Source organism: Tarenaya hassleriana, unplaced genomic scaffold, assembly GCF_000463585.1.
Source record: "Tarenaya hassleriana unplaced genomic scaffold, ASM46358v1 Cleome5, whole genome shotgun sequence".
Classification (NCBI taxonomy): Eukaryota; Viridiplantae; Streptophyta; class Magnoliopsida; order Brassicales; family Cleomaceae; genus Tarenaya; species Tarenaya hassleriana.
In genome coordinates, this window is record NW_010967707.1 from 623,909 (window position 1) to 637,381 (window position 13,473).

The window sequence follows — 13,473 nt, forward strand, 5'->3', positions numbered from 1 at the left end:
CACATGTTCATTGTTTTTAAAAAATATTTTAAAATTCAAATATGTCGGTATATATCAGATATTTCTTACACGGATTATACTTGAAACGCAAATAACAACGACGCTAAGAAGGTTTATATCGGTGAAGGAAAATTTAATCTGGGTGGATAACGGAATATTAAAAAACACAGGGGTCAAAATGGAAAATATAAATTTAAAGGAAAGTGGGCCTTTGAATGTTCAAAGCCCACTTCAACTATTGCCTATCTGGGCCTCCAATACCCACCAGGCCCACCGGTTGACCGGAAAATAGAGGGGAAACGGCCCACGCGGAATTGAATGCACAATTAAATTATAAAAAAAAAAACATTTTTTTAATGTTCTAATATACTTGCATATATAATGTAAATACTTGTCGATTTGTTATTATACTTTATAAAAAAAATAAAAATAAAAAGCATGGGATATAAAATACATCACGCCCACCTTGCTAATTTCATTAATCCCCAGGCCTCTCTCTGTCTCTATCTGTCAATTTCCTCGTAGTATACTCTTTGTTGAACGTACCATTTTCGCTAAAGTAAAATTCCATATGCACTTTTTAAAGCATGGAAATCCATCCACTTCTCTCTCTCTCTCTCTCTCTCTCTCTCTCTCTCTCTCTGGATATTAAATTCCTAATATAGGTAATCAGAGTTACATATTGATGAATTGCTCATATTGTATATTGATAATTTTTTTTGTTTGTCACCAAGATCCACGTTTTTGATGAACCCATTGGCTTCTATTTTTTTTATAACATGGAAATCCGGAATCGTTACCCTTCGAATGCGTACTTGGAAAATTTTTTACTATCATATAATAGTATGTAAATCACACGAAAGAAATATGTATAATAAATTTTATCTTCATGTTTGCAACTTTGAATTTGGGATAGCGTTAGTAGAGAATTCCATAACTTGGGTTAATTTAATTAAAAAAAACAAATCAATATCATATATATATATATATATATATATATATTGGAGCAAATTAAAAATCTCCAATTATAAGGTTAATAAGATCAAAGCAAAAAAAGAATTGTAGCATGGAAAAATTAAGTGTAAGAAAGTGTGTTGTTTTCAAGGAGAGGTGTTTTTGTTGACCTTTGTTTTTCACCTTTCACTTTTTCCCCTTCCTTTAATTTCTGGCAAGAGTAACAAGACCACCTCTATTTATATATATATATATATATATATATATAATTCCATATGACCATTTGTCCCGATTAGTTTTGTTAAAAAATATTTTCATGTGAAACTTATAGAAATTTATAGCGAAAATATCTTAGTGTGTCTAATAAATTTTGTGTAACTAATTTTTTTTATTTTTATTATATTAATGTGTTCCTAATATATATAAAAAAAAAGATAAGCTACTGCTGAATTTGTATTTGCACGGATCACGCGTATCTAACACCATTCATAACAACGAATAACAAATAGATAACGTATTATTAAATTCATCTTAAGAAAAATGTATGCCAAAATTTGTCACGTGATTATATTTTTGATAAATAAAGGATGCATTGGGAATTGATAAATGCATGCTTTCACAAAAATCTTCCAATTGGGATTTCATACGTGCTTGACAACTTTGTTGAATTTTCAAACTATTTTCCGTTACAAATCCTTTATATTTTATTTTATTTTATTTTCTTCTATATTTATCATATTCAAATTTTATTTGAATTCTTTTTCCTGATATTTATAAAGTTATATCTAAAAATATTTAGATTGGATTTGAACATGTTATAAAAAGGATTTCTCTTCCAGCATGTATGATAATGATAAAATCACGACAATTACAAAAAAAAAAAAAAAGGTCACAGCCAATAAATATTACGTAGATCAATACATCGTAAACATGTCACCTACATATATATGCATATATATATATATATATATATATGATTTTAAATTTTTAATTAGTAGATGAATGTGGAAATGTGCTTTGCATCACTATCTAACAAGCTGGCTTGAAATGACACGATCCTCAATCCCGACAAATTCTCGGTTCATCTTTTGTGCAATTGCTATCCCTCTAATCAACCCTCTTATCGTTTCTCTCAATTATCATGATGTTGTAAATTAAATTTATCTATATATATATATATAATAAGTCACGATGACATTGTTAGTTGGCACGTAGCATTCACCACCAAACCAACACATAACATGATTTTGTTATACGTTGAAAGTTTAATATATATATATATATATATATATATATATATCAAGCAAACCCCGTTCCATTAAGCCATAATGCAGATAGATACATATATAACGTGACAATCATATATAGGTTAATTAAACTCTTTTTTAAGGTTAATTAAACTTGATTCATATATATATATATATATATATATTAACTCGAAATGCATCAGATATATGGTACGTGACATTTTAAAAAGAGAAGCGTGCGTAATCAATAGAAATTAACTATAATCTTAACGAAGTGGACTATTCAAAATAATCCACGTCACCCAAATCCAAATTCCATAAGGTGTCTCCACCAGTCTATACGGTGGGATGGCCATTTTAGTCTTTTCATGTCAATACCCTCTCTCTCTCTCTCCCACGCTTGCTTGGTAGGAGCCCGAAAAATCCCAAATCTTGAGGCCTCTGATGCGGTGACGTTTATTCGTTACCAAACGGCAACGAAAACTGCACCCCACCTGCGTACTCTAACGCATCCTCCGCGCTCATGCTAACGTGCGCAAGATTGCTATCGTCCGTGCGACTGATCCCGTGGTGGTTGTGACCCGTGAGCCCAAGAAAGTCCCTGGTCAAACGGCAGCCTTCTGCCACGTTGCACCAAACCCACCAAGGAGTTGACCCTACTCCCAACACGTGACTTGGCTCGTCATGACGGTTTACGCCGAGTATCTCGTTGGCTGTCATGTGGTGGTTCTGGTGATGACCTACGGACTGCGTCTGACCGCCCCCTCCCACGACGGCTCCGAGCGCCACAGCTCTCTGGAGGAGGGCCGTGGCAGAAAGGGCCGCCGAGGATGATGACGTGGCGGCGAGCGGGTCCAGGTGAGGTGACTTGACCATAAAGGGAGAAGAAGAGGAGGAGGGTTTGACCATGTCATTGTCTTGTAAGATAAAGGACTGGTTTTGGAGAGGGATGATGGAATTAGGGTTAGGATTTGCGAGATGGGACATGCTGGACGAAGCACACGAGAGGATTCTCGCACTTTCTTCTGCCAGCGCATCACAGAACGCCCTGTGTGTTATGAAGCTGTCTTTCCTGTACAATTATTCCGACACAGGACGAAGTTTGATTAGAGAAATAGATTTATTTTCACAACAAAAAAAAAGAAGCAAGAGCGACAATATTAGGAGAAAATGTGGTCACGTGTGGTTCTTACACGATGAGCATCGAGTTAATCTGTCTGGTCGGAGACATGGGTCCATGAGGTTTATGCTTTTCCATGCAAAATGCAGTATATTGATTACAAGAGGAATATGTATAAAAAGTTGTGGTGTTTGCAAGTGTCCCATTTTGAGAACATTATTGATGAGCTAGTGGGCTTAATAATAATGAAAAGTGAAATCACATTATCTATATATATATATATGATCTCTTCTAAAATATATTAGCATGTAATATGATGATTTCTAAATCTGAATATATGTTAAGTGTGTGTATACATATATATATATATACAGGCACACATACAAGAAAGATGCATGGATATGATGATGACAGTGCATGCAGAGAGTTAATTATGGGGGTGGACCACTTGGAAGCCGAAAACTTCAAGAAATTGGCAAAAGTCATGCACCATCAAACAAAAAGCTTTTGAAACTTACATGACCCATGCAACATATATAGCAAAACGCATGTAGATACACATAATATAATGCAGATGAGAGAGAGAGAGATTATTGGTATCATCAGCGTATCAGATTCTCTAGCAGATTTTTCAGCATTATGATAGAAGACTCACGGGCTTCCCTTGTCCTACACCTCAATTATGGAACATACATAATTCAACACATTTTATTCCAAAGACCCCAAAAAAAAAAATGCAGGACTTTTTACTTATTAATGGACATCATTTCTCTGTAGACTGTATCTATATATATATACCCCATTTGTATAACAAACTTACAACAAGAATCATACAAGAAAAACAATGTTTACACACACAAAAATTGTAACAATATCCAACATACTATATCGAATCATACATGCATGCATGCATGCATTGTGTCCTAATATATATGGGCTGAGAAAGAATATCTAACTCGATGAGTTTGATTTATGGTATGCTCGTTACAGAATCTTTTAGGTCTTAGTTTCATTTCCCTGATACTATAGAAACCATTACATTTTTTGGTCTATATATTTTGGATAGATATAGAGGGTTTTTTTTCCCTTCAATAACTCAACAAAGAAACAGACGTACGCATGAGTTAATGGGCATGCATGCCCTACTCCATGAATTTTCCCACTGCATTTAATCTCAAACCGTATGTATTCGACGAACGCAGACACTACTAGTCAACGTCTTGTGCAAGAATATCCAATGAAATTAACCATTAAAATAATAATATCTTAACATTTATGACACTAACCTTGATCATTATTTTTACCTAATAAATCCCTTAAACAGTCCAAGAAAAACCATAGACACTTAGACCGAGTCCCGTTTATATATGTGTAGACCCTAGCTAACTTATCATTAACAAATTGCAAGGACAAACAATGAAAAGAAAGGTCTTTAGATCTTGCCAACATGAACACAGAAACACATATAACTGCGTAAAAAAAAAAAAAAAAAAAGAGGACAAGAAAAGGGGAAAGAAAGGGAATCGATCATGAGATAATAAGAAGAAAAAGAATTCAAAAGTTACCTTGAGAAAAGGGTGCCGCAGTCGCACCTATACTCTCTAGTACCACAAATTTTAGTGTGAGCTTTCCAATCGGATTGAACCGCATAGATCTTTGAGCACTTGTCACACTTCCATTTCTTCTCGCCGTGCTTTCTGCAGTAATGCTTCTTGATCCCCGTGAGATCACCAAGAGCCCTAGATGGGTGGTGGTGCACACAGCTTGGCTCCGGACAGACATACGCCTTCTTCTTTGTGTCTTTGCTGTTTCTCTGCTTCAGTTTCCACGGAAGATTGTGCCCTCTCCTGTGAAGCTGCAGATTCTGGTCTCGCTGAAACCCTTTCTTACATATCTCACAAACGAACCTGTTGGTCGCCAAAAGCGTCTTTGGCGACAGTGCGATTACCTCGGCATCTGGGTCTGCCATGTTTCAAGAACTCAGAATCAGGCAAGATCAATCCAGGTGAAAAGTTTTAACCTTGAACATGAAAACCGGTTCAAAAGACTGGCCTTTTCAGGTTTTCAGCGCAAACCCTAATGGGAGATGGAGAAAGTTTGGGGACTGATTTGAAAAAAATGAGGCACCCAGATGAAAGAAAGGGAATGAACACAAACTGATGATGGAAAAAGCAAGATTTAGTTACCGGGATTACCAGGAAGGCTTCTCCTTTTCTTGGGTTTCTGAGGTGCACTGAAAGAGGAAACCACGTTGTTGAGGCCACCGAAACCTTGAACCACTCTATTACCAGAAGAGGCACTCGCTTCCTCAGAAAGAGAACAAAATTTATGGGAGACAGTACAAGAAGGGAACATAGCCATGGCTATGAAGAAGAAAACTCCAAGGGCTAAGAACAACAAAAGCTCAACCGCAAAAAAAGATCCCAACTTTGGTCTTATTTGAACCTCTTTCTTTTTGTTTGATACGGTTTTAAGGAAGCACACCTCTCTGTTCTATACCTCAGATCAAATACCTACAATGCAGAAAGGCGTCATTCTTTGGCTATATATGCACAAAATATAGGTCATATATGTATATACGTGTGTGTGTGTTTTTCTCTCTTTATGTCATGCGTGTATGTATATGTATAGGTGTAAGGATATATGTATGTGGGTATACGTTTCGAAAGCAGAATGAATCTCGTGAAGAGGACGACTATGATGGATTATTCTCCAAGGTCGCTATCCGTAATTGTACACACATGTATTTTTACATACAAATGTGCAAACAATAAATGCATGCTGGCGATGAAAATGTGGAAAAGGAGAAGCGAGGAGATTGGTGAAAAGACTGTTTGATGCCCATTTTGTATGAATCTATGTACACAGATAAAGAGAGAATTCGAATTAGTTTTTATTTAATTAAATTAATAATGATCGACCGCCTTTTATGTTTTAACATTTTTTTTTTAAATTTTCTTCTGTGAGGTGCAGACTGTGGCATGAGGGCTTTGTAGATGAACAGTGCAGAGAGGGAAGAGTGATGATTACAGCATCAGACTAAGCATACACTTAAAATGCCTATGAGAGGAAAAGGATATCATAGACCCCATAAAAAAATATGGAAAATGAGAGAAAAATAGACTGTAACGTTGTCTCAACCAAATTCTTCAAAATAATTATCAACAAACGAATCGTTATATATATATATATATATATATATATATATATATATATATATATATATGTGTAGTAATTTCTCAAGAAAAAGTTTTTTTTTTTGGTCTTAGTTTCCGCAACATGGGTTAATTTGTAATTCTTTTTTTATTCATCGTGTATAAAAATACTATAGTTGAGAACGTAATTTTTTTTTGCATTCCCCTAATTAACCATAAATTAAATGCTATATTTCACTTGAGAGAGAACTATTATATGCATGCATGCATGCATGCATATAAACCAATAAATAACGATTCAAAATCAATTTTTTTTTTTTGGGGGGGGGGGGGGGGAATAGGTTGCTTTAGCAAACGCCAGACACCCTCAATTCAGATGGACAAAAAGAGAAAAGAGTGAAACGAAGCAAATGTTGCTTTCTGGTGAGGTTATTGGAATAACATTGATATGTCTCTGTCTTAGCATATGTTTTATAAGAGACCCAAAACCTTAAAAAGGGTTTGAATGTTACCGAACATTAAAGCAAAGTGTGGGATTAGCATTTGTATGATGGACGAAGGAGAAAACGAACCAGAAGAAAAAGGAAAAGGAAGCTCTTCCATGAAAGTGACTCAAGGGCCACTTCTTCTTGTTTATTATAAACTAGGAACTAAGTGATCTTTGTCTCAACTATATAACAGTATACATATATACATGTATATGTATATGCGAGTTTGGATTTATAATTGATATAATTGTTTTTGTAGGGTTTTAGAGGTTTTGATTTCATGATATTTAGAATAACCCACGTAATTAATTACAAAAGTATCATTCATATATTAATTAAAGTTATGCAATTATCTGAGTTTTTTAAATTATAAAATTATATTTTTTAATCACAGAAACATCCTATATTTAGTAAAATTTTACAAAAAATACAGTTTATTTTTTTTTAATGAAATTGAAATTTGGGAAATTCTTTTGATGGTCCAAAATTTAGATATTGTATTTAAAGTCCAAAGATATGAGATTGGATTTCGAATCTTAATAATTGAGATGTTTTGACATTCTACAATTTTCGAATATCCGAACGTGCAAACCCACCCCTTGTATACTAGAAACCCTTTAAATATTTCCGAGAAAGATTGAAGAAAAGACACTAACTTATACAAAGCCATGAAGAATATGCACTTAAAAAAAGGCAGCTTGGCTTTGATGAATACAAATGGAATATTTGGTTAATCATATGATTGTAAATATTTTTTATATCTTTTTTCTTCCCTTATAATATTCTCACATTTCCCACGTATACAACTATATATATATATATATATATATATATATGTGGTGACAAAATGCTCATGCAAATCCTAGTCCACTCTTTATTAAAAAAAAAAAAGGAAAATACAAAAAAAAGGAGGTGTTCATTCAAAGTTCAAACCCCACCATGAGGAATATCGTTTACTTTGATCCCCTTTCTTTTTTCTTTTCTTTTTTTTTTTTATAAAAAAATCTTTTATATCTCTAGAAAATATATATATATATATGTATGTATGTATATATTCCAAAGCCGAAGATAACGCTGCGAAGGAATTTCCCAAAGTGTTTAACGATTTTGCCCCCACGAGAGAGACCTTGGAGCGAATTTAGCACATGGCCTTGTCGTGCCTATTTTGGTAATTTACATGATGACGATGAAAATAAAAGGGCCTCGCTTTCTCTCAAAGGGCCATGCGTTTATCCAACATCATGTGACTATGCATAATTATCCACGGAGACACGACCAAACCACCAACCATGCAAACCGAATATATTCCATCCCACATTATAATGTTTTTCCATACTTTTATTTCAATAACACAACTCTCTATTATATATATACATATATACATATATATATATATATATTGTATTGACCAGATAAAATATTTATACAATTTCGAAAACAAACGCTTCCAAGTCACAGGAAATGAATTAGAGGGTTTTATAATGTTTTGGTCCAAAATGCGTTGCCATTAGAGAAATAAATCGGTCTCTTGGATCTTGAATTTATAAACGGAAATGTGTGACGAAAATGCGGTCGAATGGATTCGGAGAGATGGGATTCGAAAGAGAGAGAGAAAGATGAACAGATAGATAATAACAACAAAGAATTACAGCCGGAGAAATTACACGGCATGATTCCGACAAGAGTTTCCGTTAAGAAACTTCCGAACTGAGTTTTTCAAGGTTCATGGCTGTTCACGCGGCTGTGGAGCTCGAGCATTTCTTGATGGCTAGGATCTACGGACAGGGCGGCTCGGCAGTCCCTTAATGCTCCGGCCACATCTCCGACATGTTCATGGAACGCTGCCCGTAGATGGAGAAGATGAAGGTCGGCTTTGAATGCTATCGCCCTCGACAGCTCCTCTATCGCTTCCTTCTCCTTGTGACTGTCCATCAACACTGACCACACCAACATCAAAAAAAAAAAAAAAAAATCGTGGGCTTCGGGGTTTAACTCACGGGTGGCAGCGGATATGAACGATGTATTCAAAGGACGAGGGGCGTGAAAAAAATCCGAACCTGCTGCTCGGTATCGGTAAGGATAGACTCTGAGGGGGTCCAGCCGGGTGACAGTTTCGAGATCTGATTTAGCGAGTTCCCGGTCGCAGTATTCCGACCGCTTCTCATAAGCAGATGCATTGTTCCGGGCTTTCCCGATAAGTCGGGTCATCTCGTCGTACGCGGCGGATTTATCATTCCGGAGGTAATGAACACGGGCAAGGCCCTGGTGTGCACGGGTGTGCCTTATCTTAAGGGCGTTGATATAGCAATCTGCTGCTAAGTCTAGCTTTCCGCAGTCGACGTACACGCTCCCGAGGTTGTTCAAAGCCTGAAAACCAACGGATGTTACAACAATTTGGTATCCGCTACATCTAATCGTATCCCGGAGGAGTGAATACGGGTCAGATACCGAGATTTTCGGATTACCCGAACAAAACCCAAATATCACGGGTCTGATGATATTACCCAATTTTGGATCCGTTTTGATAGGATACTCGGATTTCGAGTGCTAAAGATAATTTTCGGATATCCACATATATCTTAACCTCAGTTTAAACATGAAATTTCAAAAAATTTCAAGATAAATATCATATAAGAACTCATCCGATATGGATCAGTTCTTATATATGTCATGTTACAGTTCATCCAAGTATTAACGGTTGGATCTTGGACCCAATTATCTGAATCCGAGCTCGAATCCTATTTTCGGGTTTGTTCACACTATAACCTGGATCTCATCTCATAAGAGTCGGGTCAGTGTCCAGAATTTGGTTTGTTTTCCCAAACCCTAATAGTTTTCATGTAATTCAGAGGCGTAGAGACGGGATGCGACAGTACCTGGCCTTTCCGGAGCCTGTCCGAAGGGCATTTCAAGGCCTCTTCGAGAAGCGAAACGACAGTTGCAGAACACGACGGGTCGAGACTGGATTCGGCTAATGCATATGCTTCGAGGAAAAAAGCCTCGAACGATCTTTTTATCTCAATAGATTCCTTTGCTTTCCGAAGCCCTTCCTCGCAGTGACCCGTGTCGTATAATATCCATCCCTCGTAAACCAGACGCTCGTGCTTACTCGACGCATGCTCACGTGCTAACTGCAAGCTACGCATGGCTGCTCGAGGACAGTTCAACCTGTTCATAAGAAATATACGAACAATCAGATGCCTGGACCGAGAGAAACATGTTCGAATGACCTTTCGGGTCACCAAAAGTTTCGATCCTTTTTCGATAAACTGAACCAAAAGCCATCATTTGAGATACTTGGATCGAGTACATGTTCGAATGTGCTTTCGGGTCACAAAAGTTTCGATCTTTTTTTGATAAATTGAATCAAAACCCATCACTCGTAATGTCAAAGATCCACAATTATGCACTTACACTAAAAGCATACCTCAGGAGGAGCAAAGACTGTCTGAAGTAAAGAACGCCTTTAGCTGCATCAGATTCCAGCATCTGGTATATGACAGAAAGCGAGCCGATATCATCAACATTCGACCATTTCTCGTACAACTGCATCCAACAGTCAGCAGTTGTCCAAATCTCGACGTGCTCCCGAACGAGTATCCGCAACTGTCTGGCCGCTACTTTCCCTTCAAACATCCTATAATCCGGGGCCAGAGTAAGAATCGCCTGGATATCTCGAAGAGCTGACTCGTAATCCTCCATTGCCAGATACAGACAGAACCTGACTTCCAAGCATTCCAAAGCAAGTTTAAACCCAAGGACTCGGTCGATTTCCTCGACTGCTGCCTTAGCATCTTGTCTTGACATTAGCGCGACAGCTCGATACATGTAAGGGTATGTCAATGTCGGGTCCAGCTCGGTCGCTCTTATAAATCGGTCTCTTGGATCTTGAATTTATAAACGGAAATGTGTGACGAAAATGCGGTCGAATGGATTCGGAGAGATGGGATTCGAAAGAGAGAGAGAAAGATGAACAGATAGATAATAACAACAAAGAATTACAGCCGGAGAAATTACACGGCATGATTCCGACAAGAGTTTCCGTTAAGAAACTTCCGAACTGAGTTTTTCAAGGTTCATGGCTGTTCACGCGGCCGAGAGGGGTACGGGTACAAGAGGAGATAACCGAGCTTAGCTTCTCGTAAGCCCAGAGCCGATGGCCTTGGACGTAACCTATTCTTGCCAACCCGACGACGGAATACACATGGCCTAGATTAAAGGCGGCATCAAAGAGTTTTTCGGCTTCGTTGTACTCTTTCCTTGAAAGCCTCAGACATCCCAACTGATGAAACCCGAGTATTCTCTGCTGGTCATTTTCCGCAAAGTCAACCAATTTTTCGAAGAAAGCCAGTCTTTTATCGGACCGAGGGTCTAGATGCATTGCCACTTCGCTTAAGAACGAGTACAAGGAAAACGAGGCTTGTCCTGCCATGGTCAGCACCTGCGATTTATTAACACGGGCCAAAATCTCAACAACACGTTCATCGTTCAAACTATCGGGCATCTTGTACAGAAAAACCTGCAAACACGAGGCGGCAAGGATTGGAGTGCTCTCTTCAAGGGCGTATTCCATAATCTCGACAGCATCTTCGATCGAGGAAACTAGAGATGCCAGTTTTCTATCACATGCATCTTTGAGTTGCTCACAGCAGAACTTGTTTGCAAAAACTAATACTTCCAATAGAAGGTCCTTGGAAACTTCGGTTAGAACACCCTCGACGCTGAAATCTCCGACAACCTTCATAGCAGATGGCGATACATCATTCTCCGACATATCTATCTCGTCTAGGAGTGACTCCGTGAAATCCCCATTAAGCATGGTATGAAATGGAGCAGAAAGACCCGAGATTTTCTGCCTGTCACAGGCTATTTTCTCATCTCCAATCTTAAAAACCACCTTCTCGGACACTTGGTGCTTCCTTCTCGTCGATGCTGTCTCAGGGGCCACAGCATTCGCAGTAACAGGAACACGAGAAGCAATGTCAAAGGGTCCGAATTCTTCAGCGTATTTACCGCAAGAGGAAAGCAAATCGGCAATAACTTCTTCCCCTTTATTCTCATACCTTAACCAGGACCCGAACACGATTTTCTCATGAACAGTAGTAGCATTCTGCCAAGCCGATTGAAGACTTCTACGTCGAAGTTTGGTTTCCCGTAAGCCTGTAAACACCTGATACTGCAATAGATAGAGACTCGACCTCTCTTGTGGAGGACACGTCTCGAGTTCTTCGTGAAGTTGAGCTAGAACTTCTACATAGTCAAGTGGTTTATAGTACGGCAGCACTGGCGGATCGGGAACCTTGATAAATGAGTCTCTGCAAACAACATTTCATCAAAAACCCACTAGTGGATTCAAACAAGACTATGAACAAGCTCGTGATGCAAAATGGGGGAGAGCGACTTACACAGAGGAGGAAGGGGAGGAAGATAATTTCGAAAGCTTCCCTCTTTCAACTTGCAGCCATGACTGTGGATTGAAGGCATTGAGCTGTGATTCTTTACAAGAATCAGACGGAAACAAAGTCCTCATTTGGCAAAAGAGATGAAACAAATCCCAGATCTCCACAATCACCAGAGCAAGAGAATACTCGTTAAAGAGCTCTCTCTTTCCCAGTACTTGGGAAACACATTAGCAAACAGGACAGCCCAAGAATTGGGGAGAATGATGACTCCCAGATTGATTTCTACAAAAAAGGAAGGAAGAATTCGCACTATGAGATCTTCCCCTACCCAAAGCAACAAAATTTCTCTACGCAAATAGAGAAATAGAAACAAAAACCATAAATGGGCACCTGAAATTCGCCCAGAATCGCTAGAAATACGATACCTTTACAAAAATTCAGCGGAGAAATTAATGCGGAGCAACAAGACCAGAACTTCCCTAAAACCCTAATCTGGAACTGTGTTGAATAGCTTACTAGCTCCAAGAAAAACAAAACCCAGACCCAGAATACTCGAAGAGAAACTGCAAAGTCTAAGACTTTGGTCCGAAAGACATCAAATGTAAAACCGATAACCGGCGAGAGGTGAAGATACGAACAAGGGGGTGAGAAAGATCGAGCTTGAGCTTCAACGGGCAAGGTAAGGAAGAACCTCAAATAGAGAGATTCAATAGCTGAGGCGAAAAATTCCGAGAATCATGAGTCAGAGATCGAAGTGAAGATATCCAGAGAGTGGGAAAATTTTCCAAATTCACACACTTTTCTCTTCTCTCTCTCTCTCCAAGCTCTTTTGTCTGTTTGGTAAAAGGGAAAGTTTTTCTTCTTTTCTCTCGTTCTTGTGTCCTCTCTCTCTCTTCCCATTTATTACATTTTCATTTGGATGCTTTTTCAGTGAGATCTCTATGAACAGTGAGCACCAACGTCTTTCTTGCTGCTCCCAAGGGAGGAGAGAGAGAATTCGTGATAATGAAATTAAATATATTTTAATTAATCTGATTAATTAGTTGCCTAAATTGAAAATTAGCAGAAAAAAGTGATGATTTGGATAAATGCTTAATTAAGGGAAAG

General features: G+C 38.0%; 2 protein-coding genes across 3 annotated transcripts; both read right to left on the reverse strand.

Moving 5' to 3' along the window:
* Nucleotides 1-2,395: 2,395 nt before the first annotated feature.
* On the reverse strand, nt 2,396-6,014 carry LOC104825986 (protein indeterminate-domain 12). Of its 2 annotated transcripts, none has more exons than XM_010558469.2 (3): nt 5,508-6,014; nt 4,887-5,283; nt 2,396-3,273 (listed from the first exon to the last, which is right to left on the reverse strand). In XM_010558469.2, the coding sequence occupies exons 1-3, from the start codon at nt 5,680-5,682 to the stop codon at nt 2,658-2,660; spliced, it is 1,188 nt and encodes a 395-aa protein (XP_010556771.2). In that variant the 5' UTR covers nt 5,683-6,014; the 3' UTR covers nt 2,396-2,657. The 2 variants fall into 2 exon arrangements, with proteins under 2 accessions (XP_010556771.2, XP_019059585.1); XM_019204040.1 differs by having other exon boundaries at nt 5,517-6,013.
* Nucleotides 6,015-8,484: 2,470 nt separating this feature from the next.
* LOC104825987 (ETO1-like protein 1) lies at nt 8,485-13,281 on the reverse strand. The gene is given in 7 exon segments (XM_019204160.1): nt 8,485-8,901; nt 9,022-9,331; nt 9,841-10,132; nt 10,392-10,851; nt 11,018-12,279; nt 12,370-12,648; nt 12,792-13,281. Coding segments are annotated over 6 exon segments (2,670 nt in total). The 5' UTR covers nt 12,495-12,648; nt 12,792-13,281; the 3' UTR covers nt 8,485-8,680.
* Nucleotides 13,282-13,473: the final 192 nt, after the last annotated feature.